Source organism: Geotrypetes seraphini, chromosome 1 (assembly GCF_902459505.1).
Source record: "Geotrypetes seraphini chromosome 1, aGeoSer1.1, whole genome shotgun sequence".
Taxonomy (NCBI): domain Eukaryota; kingdom Metazoa; phylum Chordata; class Amphibia; order Gymnophiona; family Dermophiidae; genus Geotrypetes; species Geotrypetes seraphini.
The window spans coordinates 402,502,335-402,528,918 of NC_047084.1; the positions used below are offsets into that span (position 1 = coordinate 402,502,335).

The 26,584-nt window shown below is 43.8% G+C and overlaps 1 protein-coding gene across 1 annotated transcript in view; it reads left to right on the forward strand.

Annotated features, from left to right (window-relative positions):
* LOC117347325 (dynein heavy chain 6, axonemal-like) overlaps positions 1-26,584 on the forward strand; it is a 2,502,256-nt gene that overhangs the window by 1,074,995 nt on the left and 1,400,677 nt on the right. Inside the window, 2 exon segments of the mRNA XM_033918113.1 lie at positions 19,194-19,349; positions 22,617-22,778. Of these exon segments, the coding sequence (XP_033774004.1) occupies positions 19,194-19,349; positions 22,617-22,778 (318 nt within the window).

Consider the following 26,584-nt stretch of genomic DNA (forward strand, 5'->3'; position numbering starts at 1 on the left):
GCAGGCTTGTATTGGCTCTGGGGAGAGCTGAAAAGCAGCTGCTATTTTGGGACTGGATTTTGTGCTGTTTTACTTTCTTGCCTTTTGCATTTTTGCTTTGCTGATGTTTGCTCTACTGACATTTTAGCAGCTGTAGTTATGAACTGCTTACCGTTATAAAGAATGAGTAAAGCTGAACTATTTTCTTACAAACCTCATTTGTGAGACTCTGATTTGTGAATTTCTGATTGAGTTCAGTCCAGTCCAGTCCTGCAGGGTGACTCCATTTCGGGTCACACGCTGGTGTAATTCATCCAGGTAACCTCTTGGAACGCTGTGGAGTCCCGCTCGGGCCACAGTAGGGTTACAGCATCTACCAGAATGCTATGATGTCCTCTAAGGTCCTCAACTATAATTTTCATTTCATTACCTATTTTGAATTTCTTCTTTCCTTTCTCCCAAAATTTTTGACTTATATGGACATTTTGAGTTTCAAGAACTAATTGCTAGTTTCTCTCAATTGCGTCTCTATCTGCTTCAAACCTCTTATGATGCTTTTGAGTGTCTGCCAGGGCAGCTGCTTGCTCAGTGGCTATGCGTCGTCTTGCCTGGCTTCAAACCATTGACATGAACTCTAATCTTCAGGATCGCCTGGCTAATCTTCCTTGTCAAGGCAACGATCTTTTTGACAAATCCATCGAGGCGGCCACCAAGAAGTTATCTGACCATGCAAAATCCTTTGCTTCCATCGTCAGACCCAAGCCAAAGCCGACTCCATCCAAGCCTGCATGCCCTCCTGTCATCTATCAGAGGCGTTTTCTTCCAAAGCCGGCTCCTTATACTCGTCCTCCTTTGAAAAAGCAGCACCCTCAGAAGCAACAGCAATCCCAACCTTCTGCTGCACCTAAGGCTTCACAGCCTTTTTGACTGTTTACAACAGAGCATAACCCCCATCGTTCTGTCTCTGTCTCCCTTTCCCCCCGTCGGAGGTCGTCTCCATCATTTTTACCACCGATGGACGATTATTACATCTGATCTTTGGGTACTAACCATCATCAAGGAGGGATATTCTCTTCATTTCACTCAGGTTCCACCAGAGCTTCCTCCAAGAGAGTATCCTTCCAATCCATCCCAGACCACCCTTCTTCTTCAGGAAGCTCAAGCTCTGCTTCATCTCCATGCCATCGAACCTGTTCCCCTGGAACAGCAGAACAGGGGATTTTACTCCTGTTACTTCCTTGTTCCGAAGAAGACGGGTGATCTGCGACCCATTTTAGATCTGAGGGCTCTCAAAAAATTTTAGTCAAAGAAAAGTTTTGAATGTTGTCCCTGGCATCTCTTTATCCACTTCTCGAGCAGAATGATTGGTTATGCTCTCTGGATCTCAAGGAGGCCTATACTCATATTCCCATCCATCCGGCCTCCCGTCAATACCTCAGATTTCGGGTGGGGAATCTGCATTACCAATACAGAGTTCTACCCTTCGGCCTGGCCTCGTCTCCCAGGGTGTTCACCAAGTGCCTGGTATGGTAGCTGCAGCTCTACGGAATCATGGTCTTCAGGTGTTTCCACATCTCAAGTGATTATTGTAGTGACCCAATGGACTATCTGGTTCGTACAAAGTTTGGGATTCAAAATCAACTTTCCCAAATCTCACCTTCAACCCTCACAGAATCTGTAATTCATTGGAGCTGTTTTGGACACTGTCCAACTCAGAGCATTCCTTCCTCAACAACGTCTGGAGGCTCTTCTGCAAATTTGTCACACAGTGTCTTCCCGCTCTTCCATCTCGGCGAGAAACATGATGGTTCTTCTAGGTCACATGGCCTCCACAGTACACGAGACTCCTTTTGCCAGACTTCATCTCAGAATTCCTCAGTGAACCCTGGTATCTCAATGGATGCACGTTTGCTATCCTCCTTCCCAACACATTTCAGTCACTCCTTCCTTCAAAAAGTCTCTCCGTTGGTGGATCCTCTCTTCCAATCTTTCCAGAGGCTTGCTTTTTCAAACGCCCTCTCATCAGAAGGTCTTCACGACAGACTCTTCGACCTACGCTTGGGGCGCTCATATCGATGGTCTCCGTACTCAAGGCCTGTGGACAATATGGATCGTCAGTGTCTTATCAATCAGTTGGAACTCAGAGCAATCCTCAAAGCTTTCCATGCTTTTCAACATCTCCTTCACGACTCAGTAGTCCTCTTTTGCATGGACAACCAAGTCGCCATGTATTATGTCAACAAACAGGGAGGGACAGGGTCTGCCTCCCTTTGTCAAGAATCGCTGGAGGTTTGGGACTGGGCAATCCGCCACAACACCTTCCTCAAAGCTGTCTACATTCAAGGGGCGAAGAATTGCTTAGCGGACAACTTGAGTTGTCTCCTGCAACCTCACGAATGGACTCTCCATTCCTCGCCTCTTCATCACATTTTTTCACAATGGGGAACACCACAGATAGACCTCTTTGCAGCTCCCCACAACTACAAACTGCCTCAGTTCTGCTCCAGGATATACTCTCCTCACCGCCTCGAGGCAGATGCTTTTCTTCTGGAATGGACAAATCTTTTCCTCTACGCATTTTCTCCATTCCCTCTCATTCTCAAGACTCTGGTCAAGTTGAAGAACGATCATGCCACCATGATTCTCATCGCTCCACGGTGGCCGAGGCAACCCTGGTACTCCCTTCTACTTCAACTCAGCAGCAGGGAGCCATACCTTCTACCAGTTTTTCCTTCTCTGCTTACACAGAGTCAGGGATCTCTGCTTCATCCCAACCTGCAGTCTCTACACCTGACAGCTTGGTTCCTCTCAACATAACTCCTCTTCAGTTTTCTCAATCTGTACGAGATGTTTTAGAAGCTTCGAGAAAGCTTACAACCAGACAATGCTATCACCAAAAATGGACTAGATTTTCTACATGGTGTTTTTCTCATCATAAGGAGCCTCAGCATTCCTCCTTATCTTCTGTTTTGGACTTATCCAATTCTGGCCTCAAGACTACATCTATCCGAGTCCAATTGCGGCTTTCCATCAGCGTATTGAAGGGCTCATCTGGTGGTTTCCAGATTCATGAAAGGACTTTTCAATATCAAACCTCATCTCAAACCGCCTCCTGTGGTTTGGGACCTCAATGTAGCCCTTACTCAACTCATGAAGCCTCCATTTGAACCAATTGATAAGGCTCATCTGAAGTATCTCACTTGGAAAGTGGTGTTTCTCATTGCTCTCACTTCTGCTCGACGTGTCAGCGAACTGCAAGCTTTAGTTATTGACCCACCTTTCACTGTGTTCCCTCATGATAAGGTGGTTCTTCGTACTCATCCGAAATTCCTGCCTAAATTAGTCTCAGAATTTCATCTCAACCAATCCATCGTATTTCCAGTATTTTTTCCAAAGCCTCATTCTCACCCTGGAGAATCTGCTCTTCATACTCTGGACTGTAAACGTGCTTTCGCCTTCTACTTAGAACGCATCAAACCACACAGAACTGCTCCTCAACTTTTTGTCTCCTTCGATCCAAACAAGTTGGGACATCCTATCTCTAAATGTACCATCTCAAACTGAATGGCGGCTTGTATCTCATTCTGCTATGCCAAGGCTGGATTACCCCTTCACAGTAAAGTCACAGCCCATAAAGTCAGGGCAATGGCAGCTTCTGTAGCTTTCCTCAGACCTACACCTATTGAGGAAATTTGCAAGGCTGCTACTTGGTCTTCGGTCTATACCTTCACTTCTCACTATTGTCTGGATACTTTCTCCAGACGGGATGGACAGTTTGGCCAAACAGTATTACAAAATTTATTCTCCTAAATTGCCAACACTCCCACGATCCCATTCTGGTAAGCTTGGAGGTCACCCACATGTGAGAATAGTCTACCTGCTTGTCCTGGGATAACATCTGTTACGGTAAGTAACTGCTTTATCTGCCGTCATCTACTATGTTACAATGTTCCAGTCTGGCAATCCAAAATCTCCAAGCTTTGCAGCCAATGGCAATATCCTCTAGCTGCAACTGCTTTCATGCATGCATGAAAGCCAAGGTGTGTGTGGAGGGGGGGCAGGGAGGAGGGAAGGCAGCAGCTCTGTAATATTGCTGCCAGCTGCAGAACTTGGGAAGTTGGAGGGGAGGAGGTGGCCGTCAGTTGGTGAGGCTTGGGGATCCCTACTAGCTATAACAGGGGCGATGTTCATTTTGAGGGACCAAAGCTCAAGGTGGGAGGCCCGAAAAAGCAGTAATATTTACCCTAACTGAACGATCCTCCACGTGTGCTGCTGACAGCTGATTCAGCATCCCTGCTCTGATGAGGCTCACCGTAGCTGTAATAGAAGTGAATGGAAAAACCAGGAGCGCACATCCGTGCTCAACAGAGCTGGATGCAGAAGCCTGTGGCCGCTCCCACTGTCAGCGGTGCATGTGGAGGATCACTCAGTCAGGGTAAGTATTACTGCTTTTTTGGGTTCCTCTCCATAGTGTCCCTTTAATGAAGGTTTACTATTAGATACGTACATCTTCTATATTAGTGAATGCAAATTTGGGACCTGCTCAGCCTTTTTTTTTGCTCATCAGCTAGTGTTAGTGTTTGTGCGGCCCCAGAAAATTGTTTTTTTGTCCACTGCAGCCCAGGGAAGCCAAAAGGTTGGACACCCCTGTTGTAGATGGTCTGCGCATGCCCTTAGTAGTAAACTTTTTTTTTTTTTTTGCAAGCCCGTTGTTTTAACCCGCTTTTAAGCATGCGGGTTAAAACTTCAGGCTTGCACTGCAGGGAAGGGCAGGCGAGTCAGGGCTGAGCAGGGAGCAGAGCGGCCAGAGCAGGAGAATCAAGGCAGAGTAGAGAGCAGAGAGCAGGGCAGCCAGAGCAGGAGAATCAGGGGCAGAGAAGAGAGCAGGGCGGCCAGAGCTCAAGAATTGGTGCAGAGCAGAAAGCAGGGCGGCCAAGAGCAGGAGACTCGAGGCAGAGAGCATGGTTTTAGCAAAAGCAACTGGTCCTCACCAGTCGCTGGTTTTTTGATCGGTCAGCCAGTCAGTGTTCCAGAAGTTTTGTGAATCACGTCCTTCCTGCTTTGCATGCCGATTCCCCTCATTTGCATGCATGGATTGGTACACAGGTTAGTGAATTGGGTCAGAGGGAAATCGGGTCACAAAGGGCTCGCAAACCGATCGGTACACGATTGGTTTGCTTAGTGAATCTAGCCATTAGTACTATTATTATTGGGGAGGAGGGCGGAGCGAAGCTTGGGGGGAGTACCTGGTTGATATTTGTTAGACTTATTGGGTATTTGGCATGAAGAAGTTGAGAAATTCTGTATTAGATTACAGAACTATCATTTGACCTGGGGAGCCGTTAACAGAAAAAGTTTGGGAAACACTGGTCTAGACCCTTCAAACTTGTGTAAGTCCTCTCCTCCCACATCATGGCATCGTAAAATCAGAACCATTTTCCCCATTTGTAAGCACTAAGTGTAGAATAGTTCTATCTCGCATGGGTTCTGTTACTAATTGCTGGAATAATTATTCCTGTAGTGAATCCAAGATCTCCTTGATTAGTTATATTTAGAATGGCAATTGATGTCCCTATTATGACTATTTCTTGTGTTATCAGATTACCCAGATATGTTAAAGACAATAGTATTATATTTGACACCTGGAAAACTTTAAAATTTATTAATAAATTAACAGATGTTCCGTTAGAAAAATCTACTTATCAATCCCTATGGCTGAACTCCAAGATTCAAATAGGCGAGTCTAAGATCGCCTGGAAGCACTGGATGCAGGCAGGCATACGTACATTAGATGATGTTATATCAAATGGGAAATTGCTTGAATTTTCACAACTGCAACAATCTTTTGGTATCTCAAAGTCTCAAATTTATAAATGGTTGCAGTTGAAGCAAGCCATTCAGAGTGGGTTCCCTGATTGGAAAAATCTCAAAAATTATTATAGCTTGCAGGTCCTATGCTTCTAGATAAATCTGCTGGGGCATCAGGCCACCCGGTGGTATAAATTAATATATGATTTCTTAAATAAAAAAAATAAAAAATAGTCTTAGAGTCATCTGGAGTATTGAGATTAAGCAGTATATTTCTGCATCTCGATGACCACGTATTTGGACTTGGAGGATGAAATGTACAGCATCAGCATCTATGAGACAAATATGTTTTTTTCTGTTACATAGATCTTTTTGGACCCCGGTTAGGTTACACAGATTAGACAGTTCTAAATCTAATAGATGTTGGCATTGTCATCTAGACATTGGGACACTGGATCATCTGTTGGGACACTGGATCATCTGTTGTTCTATTGTCCTCTGATACTCAAGTTTTGGAGGTCAATATGGAGTAAAATTAACAACATATTAGAATCATCAATTCCACTGAGGCGGTCATAAGCTCCCCTTAGATAGATATAAATGTCGTCTTTTCCTTATAATGACTGGGATAGCCATGCAGATAATAACCCAAAACTGGAAGCATTATGATCGTCTAAATTTCCCTTTCTGGTGGGCTAATCTGTGCTCCTGCTATAGATTTGAAAAAATGAATGCAGATTATATGGGGCATAGTAATTTCTTTAAATTAGTTTGGGGTCCATTGGCATCTTATGTTACTTTACTATAGCAGGTATTGTTTATAAGTCAGTGTGTGTTTATTTCCATATACATCCAAGGATGGGTGGGAGGATGGGAGGATTTTATTAATTTGATTAGGATAAGATTATTGGGAAACCCTATGTTGCTATGTTTTATGGAATAATGATTGAATGGATGGGTGGGATAAAATGATTGATTAAGTAAAATTGTAAATTGAATGTGCTTGTATTAAAGTATTATATGTTATACTAGCTTTATAGCCCGTTACATTAACAGGTGCTAAAATATATGTGTGTGTGTCTGTCTTTATTTCTTTCTCTCTCCTTAGCCGCTTTCTGTGCTCCCTCTGTCCAGCAGTAGGCCTCCCTTCCTTTTTTCCCCCCCTGTCCATCAGCACCTCTTCCTGCTCCCCCTGTCCAGCAGTAGGCCTCCCTTCCTTTTTTCCCCCCCCTGTCCTATGTACTACCTGAGTGCTTTAGCTGTGCTGCCTTGAAGGAGGGCTGCCAGCACCGCTCTATGAAGGCCTCCTCCTGGCAGCCGCTGCTCCACACCGGCGCGCGCAGCCGAAACCGACTCCTCCTGTCAGCCGCCGCGCGGGCCTGAAACTGACACCGTGGCCTGCAGGCGCCGACAGCAGGCTGAAAATAGCGGACTGGTGTTTTGGGGACAGTCTTCAGCGGCTCGGAGCCCTCCTCCCCGCAGCCGCTGCCAGCGCCGCGAGAGGGAGCGGGGTCTGGGCGGGTTGGGCCCGGCGGCTAGCAAAAGTACAGAAGCAATCACCCATACCTCCCCTCCCAAAACAGGCCTTCCTGCAGTGCTAACCTCTTGGGATTGCTGATGGAGGGAAGTGGAGCAGTGCCATCTCATGAGGGGTTGAGGGAGCAACACTGCCATATGGGGGAAGGTGGGAGCTATGGGGAGGAGAGCAGCGCTATCGCATAGGGAGTGACTGGAGCTTGGGGGGGCAAGACAGCATTGCATAATGAGGGGTGGTAGGATCTGGGGGAGGGGATCGGGAGCAGCATTGTAAAATGAGTGGTGGGGGGGATCTGTGTTGCAGGATAAGGGAAGGATAGCAGCACTTTGAGGAGTGTGGCAAATGTGGGAGGGAGGGTACCAGTACAAAAAGATGAGGAGTGATGGGAGCAGGAAGGGAGGAAGACATAGGAAATTGCAAGTTGAGGTAGGAGAGCAGCACTTTGAAGAGTTGGAAGCTGATGGGGGGTAGAGAGGAGCAGTGCAGAAAGATGAGGACTGATGGGAGGAAGACAGAACTGCAAGTTGAGGGATGATGGAACAGGGGGAGAGGAGCAGCGTTGCCAGATGAGGAGAGCAGCACTTTGAAGAGTGTGGGAGCTAAGACGTTGTAGAGGAGGCGGTTGAGCTCCTGGAACTGGGTCCGGCAGTCCCGGCAGAGACGGAGCGGCTGAGCGAAGCGCACCAGACACCGGCTCATCGCCGCGCTGGCATTCGCTACCTTGTCGAGCCGCTGCCGATAGGCACACAGCAGCGGGAGCAGTGCCACCAGCAGCAGCGCCGCCATCGCCGCTTCCGGACACTGCGGGAGCCCCCGCGCCTGCGCATCATTCTGGTACGCGGAGGCGAGCGGCAGTTGGTTGCAGAGCACGTGAGGACAGCTTTTCAGCCCTTCTCGAGGGGGCGGGACAGGCTGGTGAGGTGCTTCGGGGGCTGCTGCTGTTCTTCCAGCATGTCGCGGCGGCTGGCTGCGGTCCCGGCTGGAGTCCTGGTGACGTAGTAAGCACGCATGCGCACTCTCGCCGGCACATCCCGACAGATCAGATCTCAGGTAACACGCGGCGAGAGTGCGCATGCACGCTTAGCATATTATTATTATAGATATTCCTGTAGTGCACTATTGAAATATGAAAATCAAAAAGAATTTTAAAAAATATCTCCTTGCTTCTAGATAATCCTAAAGAAGGTTCAATCAACATCTAGCTTATTAAAATCTGCTCTTCTAGCTATCATGTGAATGTCTTAAATTAAATCTTTGTCTATTTTTTTTTCTGACTGTGAAAGAGGCCTGTATATCATATCAGAATAAATACATTTTCCATTCCTTCATTACTCTCTATGCCCTGTAATTCTGTCATTTTAATATTATTCTTAACATATAACGTCACTCCTCCACCCTTTTTACCTATCCTGTCCCTCCTTAGCAAATCTACCTCCTGACTACCTTCATGGGCTGGCATAATTGTCCAGGATCAGGATAACCTAAATGATCTTTATTATCTTTGGTACAAAAACTCGGATATGGTGAATATCAATAGTAGAAACTTATACTCATATCACTAATAATAACCACTTAGTATCGATATACTTTGTATCACACTAAGGCCTCAGATTCGGAGCATACGCGAAGTCCTATCACGGACTAGACGATCAGCGTATTTCAAGCTCCATACTCCAGTCATTGGCCTCTTAACTACACTAATCTAACAACTTTTATTTTATCAAAAACCTTTACTGTTGTTTATCTTTTTTTCTTTTTTTCTCAAAACGACAATCTTATTCTAATATAGAAAAAATCCTTTTAAGATACATCCTAAGATGTTCGTCCTCAATATACAGTGGTGCCTCACACAACGAACTTAATTGGTTCCAGGAGCAAGTTTGTTATGCGAAACGTTCGTTATGTGAAACGCGTTTTCCCATAAGAATACATGTAAAAAAAAATAATTCGTTCTGCAGCATAAAATATGCTAAGATGACATAAAAAAAGATAAATTTTTGGTTATTATTTTTATTTAGATACATCTAAAAACATAATTGTTTTTTAAAACAACACACATTTTTTAAATTTAAAGACAGACTAAGTAGAGTCTAATTTTACAGTGAGAGAGGGCAGAGTCTCAGCGGCAAAAACTGGGACTTAACTGTTCATTTTTTTTTTTTCTACCGTGTTTCCCCGATGATAAGGCAGGGCCATCAAATAAGACAGCCCCCCCTTTTTAGAAAAAAATGTAAAATAAGGCACCCCCCCGCAAATAAGCCACCCACCGATACCTGCGCTTACCCGAATCGGGTGGTACGGTGGGTGACTCCGTGTGGTCCCTGGCACCCCCGACACGATCGGGGCAAGAGGGAGCTCAAGCCCTCTTGCCCCCCCGACTCCCCGACACGATCGGGGCAAGAGGGAGCCCAAGCCCTCTTGCCCCCCGACTCCCCGACACGATCGGGGCAAGAGGGAGCCCAAGCCCTCTTGCCCCCCCGACCCCCCGACACGATCGGGGCAAGAGGGAGCCCAAGCCCTCTTGCCCCCCCGACTCCCCGACACGATCGGGGCAAGAGGGAGCCCAAGCCCTCTTGCCCCGCCGATTCCCCAACTCCCCGACAATATCGGGCCAGGAGGGAGCCCAAGTCCTCCTGGCCACGGCGACCCCCTAACCCCACCCTGCACTACATTACGGGCAGGAGGGATCCCAGGCCCTCCTGCCCTCGACGCAAACCCCCCCTCCCCCCAACGACCGCCCCCCCCAAGAACCTCCGACCGCCCCCCCAGCCGACCCGCGACCCCCCTGGCCGACCCCCACGACACCCCCAACCCCCTTCCCCGTACCTTTCTGTAGTTGGCCGGACAGACGGGAGCCAAACCCGCCTGTCCGGCAGGCAGCCAACGACGGAATGAGGCCGGATTGGCCCATCCGTCCCAAAGCTCCGCCTACTGGTGGGGCCTAAGGCGCCTGGGCCAATCAGAATAGGCCCGGGAGCCTTAGGTCCCTCCTGGGGGCAGGGCCTGAGGCACATGGTCGGGTTGGGCCCATGTGCCTCAGGCCCCGCCCCCAGGAGGGACCTAAGGCTCCCGGGCCTATTCTGATTGGCCCAGGCGCCTTAGGCCCCACCAGTAGGCGGAGCTTTGGGACGGATGGGCCAATCCGGCCTCATTCCGTCGTTGGCTGCCTGCCGGACAGGCGGGTTTGACTCCCGTCTGTCCGGCCAACTACAGAAAGGTACGGGGAAGGGGGTTGGGGGTGTCGTGGGGGTCGGCCAGGGGGGTCGCGGGTCGGCTGGGTGGCGGTCGGAGGTTCTTGGGGGGGGCGGTCGTTGGGGGGAGTGGGGGTTTGCGTCGAGGGCAGGAGGGCCTGGGATCCCTCCTGCCCGTAATGTAGTGCAGGGTGGGGTTAGGGGGTCGCCGTGGCCAGGAGGACTTGGGCTCCCTCCTGGCCCGATCGTGTCGGGGAGTCGGGGGGGGCAAGAGGGCTTGGGCTCCCTCTTGCCCCGATCGTGTCGGGGAGTCGGGGGGGCAAGAGGGCTTGAGCTCCCTCTTGCCCCGATCGTGTCGGGGAGTCGGGGGGGGCAAGAGGGCTTGGGCTCCCTCTTGCCCCGATCGTGTCGGGGAGTCGGGGGGGCAAGAGGGCTTGAGCTCCCTCTTGCCCCGATCGTGTCGGGGAGTCGGGGGGGCAAGAGGGCTTGGGCTCCCTCTTGCCCCGATCGTGTCGGGGAGTCGGGGGGGCAAGAGGGCTTGGGCTCCCTCTTGCCCCGATCGTGTCGGGGAGTCGGGGGGGGCAAGAGGGAGCCAGGCGGAGAGAGGGCAGTTAAGCGCAGTGCCTGCGCGGAAGGATGCAGCTCGGGCGACTTCGTTGTGTGAAACGAAGTTCGTTGTACGAATCAAGACATAAAGTTCGTTGTGCGCAGCGTTCGCTGTGCGAGGCGTCCGTTATGCGAGGCACCACTGTATTTCTAGTGCAATGCAAAGCAACCTAATTTTTAACAGATAGACAGATCACTTATCTTAAATGCAGACTTAAATGCTAAAGCCTAAGCCTTCGGATATTTAGGCCGACGCGGCCAGCGTTTCGTGGAAACAATTACACTCCACTGCGTCAGGGCCACTCGTCACAGGCATTAAGGCATCTACAATACAATAAAATATATATTAATATAATACTACCACGCATTTAAACAACATAACTGGATACTTACAGCGTGCTTTTAGACCTGTCAGTTTATTCAAATAGAGCTGAAGGCAAAATGGCGACAGCGTTCTTTTTATACAACTAGCATCCTACAGATCACATGATTTCCCCTTGCTACATAGACTCGATTTTAAAGGAACAGTAACTATCAATTACTAGTAACTAAACACTACGAACCTGATCTTTAATAGAAATGTTGCCATTCTATATTTATATTTAGGCCTTCAGGTTCTAAAGTGCCCAAACGATTTATCCAGCGTTGCTCATGCTGGGCCAGATAGCGTTTGAAATCCCCCCCTCTATTACTCTGGGTAACCACTTCAATGATGATTGCTTTTAATTGAAAAAATGCATGGTTTTTTTCAATACAATGGCGGGCTAAAGGGGCACCAATTTTTTGAATTTTGATGTTGCTCTTATGTTCTGTTAACCGAATGTTGAATTTTCTAGATGTATGCCCTACATACAAAAGGTTGCAGGGACATTGAAGAATATAGACCACCCCTGATGTTTTACAATTAGACACATGTTTTAGTTCATATATTTTTCTATCTTTCGGATTCATGAATACATTAGTCTTCAGCATTATGGTACACATCTGACACCCTCCACAACTTGTATGACCCAGCGGGACTCTTTCGATATCATCACTTTGGGTAATGCAACTCGAAGGGCACAAGATCTCCGAAGAAAACGCAATCTTAAGGAGATCTTGTGCCCTTCGAGTTGCATTACCCAAAGTGATGATATCGAAAGAGTCCCGCTGGGTCATACAAGTTGTGGAGGGTGTCAGATGTGTACCATAATGCTGAAGACTAATGTATTCATGAATCCGAAAGATAGAAAAATATATGAACTAAAACATGTGTCTAATTGTAAAACATCAGGGGTGGTCTATATTCTTCAATGTCCCTGCAACCTTTTGTATGTAGGGCATACATCTAGAAAATTCAACATTCGGTTAACAGAACATAAGAGCAACATCAAAATTCAAAAAATTGGTGCCCCTTTAGCCCGCCATTGTATTGAAAAAAACCATGCATTTTTTCAATTAAAAGCAATCATCATTGAAGTGGTTACACAGAGTAATAGAGGGGGGGATTTCAAACGCTATCTGGCCCAGCATGAGCAACGCTGGATAAATCGTTTGGGCACTTTAGAACCTGAAGGCCTAAATATAAATATAGAATGGCAACATTTCTATTAAAGATCAGGTTCGTAGTGTTTAGTTACTAGTAATTGATAGTTACTGTTCCTTTAAAATCGAGTCTATGTAGCAAGGGGAAATCATGTGATCTGTAGGATGCTAGTTGTATAAAAAGAACGCTGTCGCCATTTTGCCTTCAGCTCTATTTGAATAAACTGACAGGTCTAAAAGCACGCTGTAAGTATCCAGTTATGTTGTTTAAATGCGTGGTAGTATTATATTAATATATATTTTATTGTATTGTAGATGCCTTAATGCCTGTGACGAGTGGCCCTGATGCAGTGGAGTGTAATTGTTTCCACGAAACGCTGGCCGCGTCGGCCTAAATATCCGAAGGCTTAGGCTTTAGCATTTAAGTCTGCATTTAAGATAAGTGATCTGTCTATCTGTTAAAAATTAGGTTGCTTTGCATTGCACTAGAAATATATTGAGGACGAACATCTTAGGATGTATCTTAAAAGGATTTTTTCTATATTAGAATAAGATTGTCGTTTTGAGAAAAAAAGAAAAAAAGATAAACAACAGTAAAGGTTTTTGATAAAATAAAAGTTGTTAGATTAGTGTAGTTAAGAGGCCAATGACTGGAGTATGGAGCTTGAAATACGCTGATCGTCTAGTCCGTGATAGGACTTCGCGTATGCTCCGAATCTGAGGCCTTAGTGTGATACAAAGTATATCGATACTAAGTGGTTATTATTAGTGATATGAGTATAAGTTTCTGCTAAGTACCACTGGGGGTTGGTTATTTAGAATATCAATAGTAGTCACAAAAAACACTTTCACCAGAAGGATATATTGAAGGTGTGTTAAACAAAGGACACAAGCAAAGACCAGTCTTAATGGAGAAAAAAGCCTCAGACAGGGGCCCACCCACCTCCACAATGGTGGAATAACGGTGTTCAGGCGATCACTTCACTGGCATAAAACCTCCTACTATAAAGGTCATAGCAGTGTGTCAAAAAATTGCTTTCAAATCTGAGTGATGCAGAAGAAGGAAATAATAACTTAACTTTCTCCTTAAGGATCGGGACACCAACGATGGCCAGCGTTTCACTGTTAAGCTGCCTCAGGGTGTAAACAATCCGATCGCACTATGAATGTAAACATAAAATACTCAAATCAGAATAAATTTTGAAAAACCGGTATGTATTGTGAATATAAAATATCAAATATCATAAAACCGGTTACATACCTCTCTTACGGACGCCACCGCATCTCAAAAGATCCTAAGATGGCGGCATGGTTAGCGAACCAGATTAAATCATACCGGTGTAATGACGTATGCTTGCGTCAGCACCGGAAATGACAAGCCGGCTTTTTACAAGCCGGTAAAAGATTGTTTCATACTTGTCAATTCTATTTGGGATGATACAGGAAAGGCAATAATCTTTGGGACATTGCTGAAACAAGGCTGCCCTGTGAACTTCTAAAAGCTAAGTTACTCAGCATTTCATATTCTGCTCTTTTCACTGGTTTTCAGCATTATATCTGCTTAATTTCTCTTCTCCTCCCTGTTTCTTACTAAAAAAAAATATAAAAAAGCACAAAAAATAAATCCTTCTCTTTCCTCTGTTAAATCTTATTTCCTCTTCCTGCATTTTTGTTTAAAATACTGTGTTTTAGGTGGTATAGAGCCTATATTTCTGGTGCCTGTGGCTCAGGGTGACTAAAGTAGGGAAAATCCTGTTATAAATCCTGTGTTTTAGGGTAGCACTGATAGAACCTGCAGTTTTGTTTAAATACTGTGTTTTAGGTGGTATAGAGCCTATATTTCTGGTGTCTGTGGCTCAGGGTGACTAAAGTAGGGAAAATCCTGTGTTTTAGGGTAGCACTGATAGAACCTGCATTTTTGTTTAAAATACTGTGTTTTAGGTGGTATAGAGCCTATATTTCTGGTCACTTCACAACCAATCAAGATGACCTTTATTCTATGCAATCACTGTGGTGCTTTAATTCCAAGACATACTATTTGGAGGCTTAAGGCTTGCCCCATCTGTCTTCAACTTGCCAGTATTAAGGAGGAGCTCTGCAAACTTAAACAGGAATTGAATACAATTAAAGCAGCTTCCATCGCTCCACAAAATCATACCAACTTACCACCTCTACCTCAAAGAATAAAACAGCCCAGGAATAAATGGGTCACATTAGGCTCAGGAAAACTGCGACATGTAACACAGAAACATCCACATTCACTAATATTACCTCTACAGAATTCCTTCGCTCCACTAGTGCACTGCGATACTCAGGAAAACAGAAGGGAGGTGGGACTTGAACCAATGAAGGAAACTCAAGAGAACAAGAGCACCCTAAGTACAAATAAAAAAGCCAAAAACAGAAAACTATTACTGTTGGGGGATTCCATCATCAGAGGCATTAACCTTGGAACACAGGGCGAGGAGACCAAAATAGTGAAATGTCTTCCAGGATCCTCAGCTACCAGGAGTTCCAGGCAAATAATGACTATAATTAAGGAAGAAACTAAGGATTTTAACACTGATATTGTTATCCATCTGGGAACAAATGACCTGGCCAACAACTCCACACTTGCAGCACAGAAAGCTTTTCGGGAGCTTGGTGAGGGCGTGAAACCTTTTGTAAAGACTTTAGCTTTTTCTGAAATACTGCCTGCATATGGAAAAGGAGAGCAAAGAGTGAAAAACACAGAGGACTTTAATAGATGGCTCAGAGCCTGGTGTCATCAAGAAGGCTTCAGGTATATAGGAGGATGGGGAAATACATGGAAGGACAAGAAGCTATATTGCACTGATGGGCTACATATTACTACAGCAGGAAAAAGAAACCTTGCAGAGAAATTTAGACAATATTTTTCTAGGCATTTAAACTAGAAGGTGGGGGTGGTGTATGTACGAAGGACAATTATAGAGACCACCCCCGGCAAAAGAAAAGATGTGATAGTAGTAAAGGCTGCAACATAAGCAATATCAGCAACTCATTTCTTAGTATTGCAATGGAAAGTGAAACGACACAAAAATCCATACGAAAAAGGAGATTATCGCTGAAAAATAGCTGGAAAGCGATGACCACAAATGCTCGCAGTCTAAGCAACAAAGTTCATGATCTGCAAGCCCTGATATTAGAGGCAGATCTAGATATTGTTGCTATCACAGAGACATGGTTCAGTGAATCACATGGATGGGATGCAAACATACCGGGATATAATCTTTTTAGGAAGGACAGAGATGGTCATAAAGGTGGAGGAGTAGCTCTCTATGTAAAGATCAATATCCAAGCGACCGAAATGCAAGGGACCTGGGGAGAGGAAGAAGCGATATGGATTGCTCTGAAAAGAGAAGATGGAACTTCTATCTACGTGGGTGTAGTCTACAGACCTCCGACTCAATCGCAGCAAATTGATAAGGATCTGATTGTGGATATCCAAAAGTTTGGAAGGAAAGAGGAGGTTCTGCTGTTGGGAGATTTCAACCTGCCGGATGCGGACTGGAATGTTCCGTCTGCAGAATCGGAAAGAAGTAGGGAGATTGTGGATGCCTTTCAAGAGGCTCTGCTCAGACAAATGGTGACGGAACCCACAAGGGAAAAAGCGATATTGGATCTGGTCCTCACAAATGGAGAGAGTATCTCTAATGTTCGAGTGGGTGCTCACCTGGGTAGTAGCGATCATCAAACGGTTTGGTTTGATATAACAGCTAAAGTGGAGAGCGGCCGCACGATACTTAAAGTCCTAGATTTCAAACGTACGGACTTTAATGCAATGGGAAAGTACCTGAAGAAAGAGCTGTTAGGATGGGAGGACATAAGAGAAGTGGAAAGACAGTGGTCTAAGCTGAAAGGAGCGATAAAAATGGCTACGGACCTTTATGTGAAGAAAATCAATAAAAACAAGAGAAAAAGGAAGCCGATATGGTTCTCCAACCTAGTGGCTGAGAAAATAAAGGCGAAAGAGTTGGCGTTCATGAAATATTAAAAAACCCAAGAAGAGGAGAGCAGAAAGGACTACAGGGTGAAACTGAAAGAAGCCAAGAGAGAGATACGTTTGGCGAAGGCACAGGCGGAAGAACAAATGGCTAAAAATGTAAAAAAGGGAGATAAAATTTTTTTCAGATATATTAGTGAAAGGAGGAAGATAAAAAATGGAATTGCTAGGCTAAAAGATGCTGGGAACAAATATGTGGAGAGTGATGAGGAGAAAGCAAATGTGCTAAACAAATACTTCTGTTCTGTGTTCACAGAAGAGAATCCTGGAGAAGGACCGAGATTGTCTGGCAAAGTTACACGAGAAAATGGAGTAGATTCTGCGCCGTTCACGGAGGAGGGTGTTTATGAGCAACTTGAAAAACTGAAGGTGGACAAAGCGATGGGACCAGACGGGATCCATCCCAGGATACTAAGAGAGCTCAGAGAGGTTCTGGCGAGTCCTATTAAAGACTTGTTCAACAAATCTCTGGAGACGGGAGTGATTCCTGGGGATTGGAGGAGAGCGGATGTGGTCCCTATTCATAAAAGTGGTCACAGGGATGAAGCAGGAAACTACAGGCCAGTGAGCCTCACTTCAGTTGTTGGAAAAATAATGGAAGTGTTGCTGAAAGAAAGGATAGTGTATTTCCTTGAACCTAATGGGTTACAGGATCCGAGGCAACATGGCTTTACAAAAGGTAAATCGTGCCAAACGAACCTGATTGAATTTTTTGATTGGGTGACCAGAGAGCTGGATCGAGGACATATGCTAGATGTAATTTACTTGGATTTCAGCAAAGCCTTTGATACAGTTCCTCATAGGAGGCTGTTGAACAAACTTGAAGGGCTGAAGTTAGGACCCAAAGTGGTGAACTGGGTCAGAAACTGGCTGTCGGACAGACGCCAGAGGGTGGTGGTTAATGGAAGTCGCTCGAAGGAAGAAAAGGTGACTAGTGGAGTCCCTCAGGGTTCGGTGCTGGGGCCAATCCTGTTCAATATGTATGTAAGTGACATTGCTGAAGGGTTAGAAGGAAAAGTGTGCCTTTTTGCAGATGATACCAAGATTTGTAACAGAGTAGACACCGAAGAGGGAGTGGAAAATATGAAAAAGGATCTGCAAAAGTTAGAGGAATGGTCTAATGCCTGGCAACTAAAATTCAATGCAAAGAAATGCAGAGTAATGCATTTGGGGAATAATAATAGGAAGGAACCGTATATGCTGGGAGGAGAGAAGCTGATATGCACGGACGGGGAGAGGGACCTTGGGGTGATAGTGTCCGAAGATCTAAAGGCGAAAAAAACAGTGTGACAAGGCAGTGGCTGCTGCCAGAAGGATTCTGGGCTGTATAAAGAGAGGCGTAGTCAGTAGAAGGAAGAAGGTGTAGATGCCCCTGTACAGGTCATTGGTGAGGCCCCACTTGGAGTATTGTGTTCAGTTTTGGAGACCGTATCTGGCGAAAGACGTAAGAAGACTTGAGGCGGTCCAGAGGAGGGCGACGAAAATGATAGGAGGCTTGCGCCAGAAGACGTATGAGGAGAGACTGGAAGCCCTGAATATGTATACCCTAGAGGAAAGGAGAGACAGGGGAGATATGATTCAGACGTTCAAATACTTAAAGGGTATTAACGTAGAACAAAATCTTTTCCAGAGAAAGGAAAATGGTAAAACCAGAGGACATAATTGAGGTTGAGGGGTGGTAGATTTAGGGGCAATGTTAGGAAATTCTACTTTACGGAGAGGGTGGTGGATGCCTGGAATGCGCTCCCGAGAGAGGTAGTGGAGAGTAAAACTGTGACTGAGTTCAAAGAAGCGTGGGATGAACACAGAAGATTTAGAATCAGAAAATAATATTAAAGATTGAACTAGGCCAGTTACTGGGCAGACTTGTACGGTCTGTGTCTGTGCATGGCCGTTTGGAGGAGGATGGGCAGGGGAGGGCTTCAATGGCTGGGAGGGTGTAGATGGGCTGGAGTAAGTCTTAACAGAGATTTCGGCAGTTGGAATCCAAGCACAGTACCGGGTAAAGCTTTGGATTCTCGCCCAGAAATAGCTAAGAAGAAAAAAAAAAAAAAGAATTTAAATTGAATCAGGTTGGGCAGACTGGTTGGACCATTCGGGTCTTTATCTGCCGTCATCTACTATGTTACTATTTGAACTTACACTATAGTTCTTTTGACCTGTGATCTCGCAATCCAGCTCCACATTACAATGTTTATCAGTACAATAGCTCGGATCAATAATGCTAACATCTTAATCCTCCTTAAAAGGAAAAAAAACAAAGCCCAAACAGTTCAAGCCTGGTCTGGACAGCTATGTAGTAAAGTCTAATTTAACTAACTACAAGCCCCAAACCACCCCAAAACTATCGTTAACACTTCAGAAAGAAACATTTTTTCCATCATGTTATGTAAAAAAATGATACAAGTCTTGGCATTTCCGATGTTGCAATTGTGATTTCCTATGTTGTTTCAATCAAATGCACATCCCTACCAGTAAATACCTTGACAGTTATAAAATTAACCATTGTTTTCTATTTGGATAGGTTGATACCATTGATAGTTTTGAATGGCAGAGACAACTTCGTTATTACTGGGATATGGATTTGGATAACTGTGTTGCACGAATGGCTTTATCCCAGTATACATATGCCTATGAATATCTGGGTGCATGTCCTCGACTGGTTATAACTCCACTTACTGTAAGAATTCACAATTATTTAAACCATTAAATTGATTTGCATTGTTTACATATCAGAAATTTAGCTGAAATATAACATTGTCTGTTCATATGAAACCAACGTGTCTCAAAAGTTGAACTTAGTTTTACTATTTTAAGAAATATTAAAATATCTAGATTGTACATTCTAGAGATTTGATTGATAAATTGGATATAATACAATTGTCAGGAAGTTTTCAGTCTATTTTTTAAAAATCCAGTAAAAAATATATATTTTGATACTTAAAATATACTATATTTCAAATGAAAATGTACTGTAATGTTCCATTCAAAACTAGCCTAGTATAATGTTATTTCATAGATTAAATTTTACTGTATTAAGAAATATGATTGTATTTATCAGTGAAAACTGAAAATATAATGCTGTATTTTAATAATGTGAGGAATCACATTGCAATAAAAGATCTTGCTGCATAAACCTTGCTCTTAGGTAAGCCCTTTTGATTACTTTACGCAACTATAAGTTCCTCTTGCATGCCTTCTATCCCCCCAAGAGAGCTCATATAATGGGGATTAGCGTGGCGCACGGCTGTGGTAAATGCAAACAACCTATGGCATCTTATGGACATATGTTTTGGACCTGCCCACCGGTGTCTGCCTTTTGGGTGCAATTGGTCTCTGCCGTGGCTACGATGTGGGGATGCTCCTGGAGACTCCATCCGAGTTTTCTCATCACTCTCCAGATCCGCTTTCATCCGCCCAAACCGGGCTGTTTGGCTTTTCTCAAGCGGACTATACTGCTGGGGAGGAAGTGTGTTCTGTTGCAGTGGCTTTCCTCTCAGCCCCCATCCATACAACAGTGGAGAGCATTAATGTTACAGCAAATGTTGCTGGAACGCAGAGACATAAGGGATATGTCAGCTAAGTCTGGCAGACTTTTTCGTCAATGTTGGTATCTCTTTAGTTTGACCTTCACTTCTTATGTTCATAGACGACTCTGGGACACTTGAGATAACTTGTGTTTATCTTCCCTACTTGTTATAGTTGCTGCTGCCCGGGCGGGGTGGGAGGGGGGGATGGGGGGGGATTGGGTCCTATGGTGGTTTGGAGAAAAATGTTTTGATTCTCTGTAAGCTGTTTCTATTTGCTTGTTCAATAAACATAATTACACATAAAAGGGTATCCACATTCACTAAATCTAGAAAATAATATCCGTGATTGATGGATGTTCAGATTCTTCTAGATGAGAGCATATCTGTCGAATCCTTAGGAACTGGCTAATAAGTAAACTGTCCTTTAATTTGTGAGGGTAAAAGCTGTTATAATGAAGCAAGGTGTGACAAGCTATATCCTTTCCTGTGTAATTTGAATGCTGGATCCATCCTAATATAAATGAGCATCCAAAAAAATCAATAAACTCACAATGATTATAAACTTATACAAAAAATAATTCTATTCAATTACTAGGGCAGCTAATTGCACCAACGATGTAGTAGGAATACATTAAGGGGGTACTCATTGATTCAAGGATAGTTCTATAATCCAAAGAGCCTCTTGTTGAAGAATTACAGTAGTCTAGGAAATCTCATCGTTCAATTTTGAATCTGACTGACATTCAGAGAAAGGCCTTATTGGAATTATGTGGGAATAACTCAGTAGTAATATTGAAAGCTGATAAGGGTGGAGCTTCATGTGTGTGGAAGAAGGCATGCATCAATTGCAAGATACTACCACCTTTTGTCACTTAGGTTCAGGATTTGAAACAGATGATTAGTTCCGTTGTGCATTTTTTGCTAATATTCTAACTACAAAACACACTCTCAAAATCTGATGATTTATTTTGTTCCAAAAATCTGCAAAGATATGAACAGACCACCAGGATGCCCTATTGCATCCTTATGTAATACATTATTAGAACCTTTGAGTCAATTTGTTGACTATTTCTTGAAAACATATGCCAGACAAATATAATCTTTCATTTAGGACACAACATATTTTCTACAGAAGATTTCACAGATTCAGTTAACTTCTCTCTTTACTGTAATTCCTCAACAAAAGGCTCTTTGGATTATAGAACTATCTTTGAATCATTGAGCAGCCCTCAATATATTCCTATTACATTGTTGATGTAATTAGCTGGCCTAGTAATTGAACAGAATTATTTTTTGTTTTAGAATCAATTCTATCAACAAATATGGGGCATAGCCATGGGAGCTACTCTAGCCCCTTTGGTAACTACTCTATGGGCTCCTTTTACGAAGGTGCGCTAGCGTTTTTAGCGCACGTACCGGATTAGTGCGTGCTAGCTAAAAAATTACCACCTGCTCAAGAGGAGGCGGTAGTGGCTAGTGTGCGGGGCATTGTAGCGCACGCTATACTGTGCGTTAAGGCCCTAATGCGCCTTCGTATAAGGAGTCCTATATGTTGCAGCATTTGAAGAAAATTCTTTATATCCCTCTAGTTCAGTGGTCTCAAACTCAAACCCTTTGCAGGACCACATTTTGGATTTGTAGGTATTTGGAGGGCCTCAGAAAAAATAGTTCATGTCTTATTAAGAAATGACGATTTGCATGAGGTAAAACTCTTTATAGTTTATAAATCTTTCTTTATGGCTAAGTCTTAATAATAATATTGTCATTTATAGCTAAAGAGACATATGATCAAGAAACTGTTTTTTATTTTACTTTTGTGATTATGATAAAATGTCGAGGGCCTCAAAATAGTACCTGGTGGGCCGCATGTGGCCCCCGGGCCACATGTTTGAGACCACTGCTCTAGTTGGTATCAGTATATTAGATGTTGGTATCGATTTCTGGATGATGTATTCCTTCTTTGGGATGGCACTGCCAATCAGTTTCAACAATTTTTTCAGTGATTGAATTCAATTTCTACATCATTGAAGTTTACAATCGTGAGTCATTGTGAGTTTATTGATTTTTTGGATGTTCATTTATATCAGAATGGATCCAGCATTCAAACTACTGTACTGTGCACAGGAAGGTTATAGTTTGTAATACCTTGCTTTATTATAACAGCTTTCACCCTCAAAATTTATTTATTTATTTATTTAAATCATTTAATTTGTTTTCTATCTTGTTCTCCCCAATGAGCTCGGAACCTAAGAGCAAAGTTTGCGCAACGAGATCTTTTATTGCAATACGATTCCTCACATCATCATAATCAAATAATTTTTGTAGTTCCATACACAGTCCATGTATTAAAAGCATTTTAATGACGTCAAAATTTTATTTTGTAAAATGTAAAAACAATTATCTATTCACACCTTCAGGATCGATGTTACCTTTGCCTCATGGGAGCTTTGCAGCTTGATTTAGGTGGAGCTCCTGCTGGACCAGCTGGCACAGGCAAAACAGAAACTACTAAAGATCTTGCAAAAGCACTTGCTATACAGTGTGTTGTGTTCAACTGTTCAGAAGGCTTGGATTACAAGGTATTAATGGAAATATTAATGTGTTAGCAAATGAATTCTGGCAAATGACCATTAAAATAATTCCCTTAAACCGCTACTGGGTAATACTGTATATAAAGACTAGTGTCCCAAAGTGATGAAATACTTAGCACAAAAAACAAAAAAAGGAACACTACAATCATAAAAATACTGTATAAACTTACTCGAGGAGCTCAGAACTGTAAGATGGTATGGAAATCACAAACAGGGATAAACCCTACAATGTGTTTCAATGTGTCTATCATTGCTCCATCTCAAATTTATATAAAGTTGTTTCATATGATGTAAAGCTTGTTTCCAAAAAGCACAGTTACATACCATAACAGGTGTTATCCAGGGACAGCAGGCAGCTATTTTCACATATGGGAGATGTCATCCGATGGAGCTCGGATGCGGATGCCTCACAAGCAGACTTGCTTGAAGAAACTCAAAGTTTCGAGTCGCTCGTACCGCGCATGCGCAAGTGCCTTCCTGCCCAGCGTCTCCTCAGTTCAGATAGCTAGCAGAGAAGCCAACCAGGGGAGGTGGGTGGGTTGTGAGAATAGCTGCCTGCTGTCCCTGGATAACACCTATTATGGTAAGTAACTGTGCATTATCTTTGGGACAGTGCTGTGAACAAGGCTGCCCTGTGAACTTCAATAAGATAAGTTGCTCTGCATTTCATATTCTGCTCTTTTCACTGGTTTTCAGCATTATATCTGCTTAATTTCTCTTCTCATCCCTGTTTCTTACTAAAAAAAAAAAAAAGCACAAAAAAATAAACCCTTCTCTTTCCTCTGTTAAATCTTATTTCCTCTTCCTCTTCATAGGAATAAGGGTAAGACTTATAGTCCCACCATATATAGAGACCCAAATAATCAGGACTACTCAAATCAAGTCACTTCACAACCAATCAAGATGATCTTTATTCTATACAATCACTGTGGTGCTTTAATTCCAAGACATACTATTTGGAGGCTTAAGGCTTGCCCCATCTGTCTTCAACTTGCTAGTATTAAGGAGGAGCTCTGCAAACTTAAACAGGAATTGAATACAATTAAAGCAGCTTCCATCACTCCACAAAATCATACCAACTTACCACCTCTACCTCAAAGAATAAAACAGCCCAGGAATAAATGGGTCATAGTAGGCTCAGGAAGACTGCGACATGTAACACTTAAACATCCACCTTCACTAATATTACCTCTACAAAATTCCTTCGCTCCACTAGTGCACTGCGATACTCAAGAAAACAGAAGGGAGGTGGGACTGAAACCAATGAAGGTAACTCAAGAGAACAAGCACCCTAAGCACAAATAAAAAAGCCAAAAACAGAAAACTATTACTGTTGGGGGATTCCATCATCAGAGGCATTAACCTTGGAACACAGGGCGAAAAGACCAAAATAGTGAAGTGTCTTCCAGGATCCTCAGCTACTAGGAGTTCCAGGCAAATACTGACTATAATTAAGGAAGAAACTAAGGAGTTTAACACTGATGTTGTTATCCATCTGGGAACAAATGACCTGGCCAACAACTCCACACTTGCAGCACAGAAAGCTTTTCGGGAGCTTGGTGAGGATGTGAAACCTTTTGTAATGACTTTAGCTTTTTCTGAAATACTGCCTGCATATGGAAAAGGAGAGCAAAGAGTGAAAAACACAGAGGACTTTAATAGATGGCTCAGGGCCTGGTGTCATCAAGAAGGCTTCAGTTACATGGGAGGATGGGGAAATACATGGAAGGACAAGAAGCTATATTGCACTGATGGGCTACATATTACTACAGCAGGAAAAAGAAACCTTTCAGAGAAATTTAGACAATATTTTTCTAGGCATTTAAACTAGAAGATGGGGGTGGTGTATGTACAAAGGACAATTATAGAGACCACCCCCGGCAAAAGAAAAGATGTGATAGTAGTAAAGACAGCAACATAAGCAATATCAGCAACTCATTTCTTAGTATTGCAACTGAAAGTGAAACGACACAAAAATCCATACGAAAAAGGAGATTATCACTGAAAAATAGCTGGAAAGTGATGACCACAAATGCTCACAGTCTAAGCAACAAAGTTCATGATCTGCAAGCACTGATGTTAGAGGCAGATCTAGATATTGTCTCTATCATAGAGACATGGTTCAGTGAATCACATGGATGGGATGCAAACATATAATCTTTTTAGGAAGGACAGAGATGGTCATAAAGGTGGAGGAGTAGCTCTCTATGTAAAGATCAATATCCAAGTGACCGAAATGCAAGGGACCTGGAGAGAGGAAGAAGCGATATGGATTGCTCTGAAAAGAGAAGATGGAACTTCTATCTACATGGGTGTAGTCTACAGACCTCCGACTCAATCGCAGCAAATTGATAAGGATCTGATTGTGGATATCCAAAAGTTTGGAAGGAAAGAGGAGGTTCTGCTGTTGGGAGATTTCAACCTGCCGGATGCGGACTGAAATTTTCCATCTGCGGAATCGGAAAGAAGTAGGGAGATAGTGGATGCCTTTCAAGATGCTCTGCTCAGACAAATGGTGACAGAACCCACAAGGGAAAAAGCGATATTGGATCTTTAAAGCAATGGGAAAGTACCTGAAGAAAGAGCTGTTAGGATGGGAGGACATAAGAGAAGTGGAAAGACAGTGGTCTAAGCTGAAAGGAGCGATAAAAATGGCTACGGACCTTTAGGTGAAGAACATCAATAAAAACAAGAGAAAAAGGAAGCAGATATGGATCTCCAACCTAGTGGCTGAGAAAATAAAGGCAAAAGAGTTGGCGTTCATGAAATATAAAAAAACCCAAGAAGAGGAGAGCTGAAAGGACTACAGGGTGAAAATGAAAGAAGCCAAGAGAGAGATACGTTTGGCGAAGGCACAGGCGGAAGAACAAATGGCTAAAAATGTAAAAAAGGGAGATAAAAAATTTTTCAGATATATTAGTGAAAGGAGGAAGATAAAAAATGGAATTGCTAGGCTAAAAGATGCTGGGAACCAATATGTGGAGAGTGATGAGGAGAAAGCAAATGTGCTAAACAAATACTTCTGTTCTGTGTTCACAGAAGAAAATCCTGGAGAAGGACCGAGATTGTCTGGCAAAGTTACACGAGAAAATGGAGTAGATTCTGCGCCGTTCACGGAGAAGGGTGTTTATGAGCAACTTGAAAAACTGAAGGTGGACAAAGCGATGGGACCAGACGGGATCCATCCCAGGATACTAAGGGAGCTCAGAGAGGTTCTGGCAAGTCCTATTAAAGACTTGTTCAACAAATCTCTGGAGACGGGAGTGATTCCTGGGGATAGGAAGAGAGCGGATGTGGTCCCTATTCATAAAAGTAGTCACAGGGATAAAGCAGGAAACTACAGGCCGGTGAGCCTCACTTCAGTTTGTTGGAAAAATAATGGAAGTGTTGCTGAAAGAAAGGATAGTGTACTTCCTTGAATCTAATGGGTTACAGGATCCGAGGCAGCATGGCTTTACAAAAAAATCGTGCCAAACGAACCTGATTGAATTTTTTGATTGGGTGACCAGAGAGCTGGATCGAGGACATATGCTAGATGTAATTTACTTGGATTTCAGCAAAGCCTTTGATACAGTTCCTCATAGGAGGCTATTGAACAAACTTGAAGGGCTGAAGTTAGGACCCAAAGTGGTGAACTGGGTCAGAAACTGTCTGTCGGACAGACGCCAGAGGGTGGTGGTTAATGGAAGTCGCTCGAAGGTAGGAAAGGTGACTAGTGGAGTCCCTCAGGGTTCGGTGCTGAGGCCAATCCTGTTCAATATGTTTGTGAGTGACATTGCTGAAGGGTTAGAAGG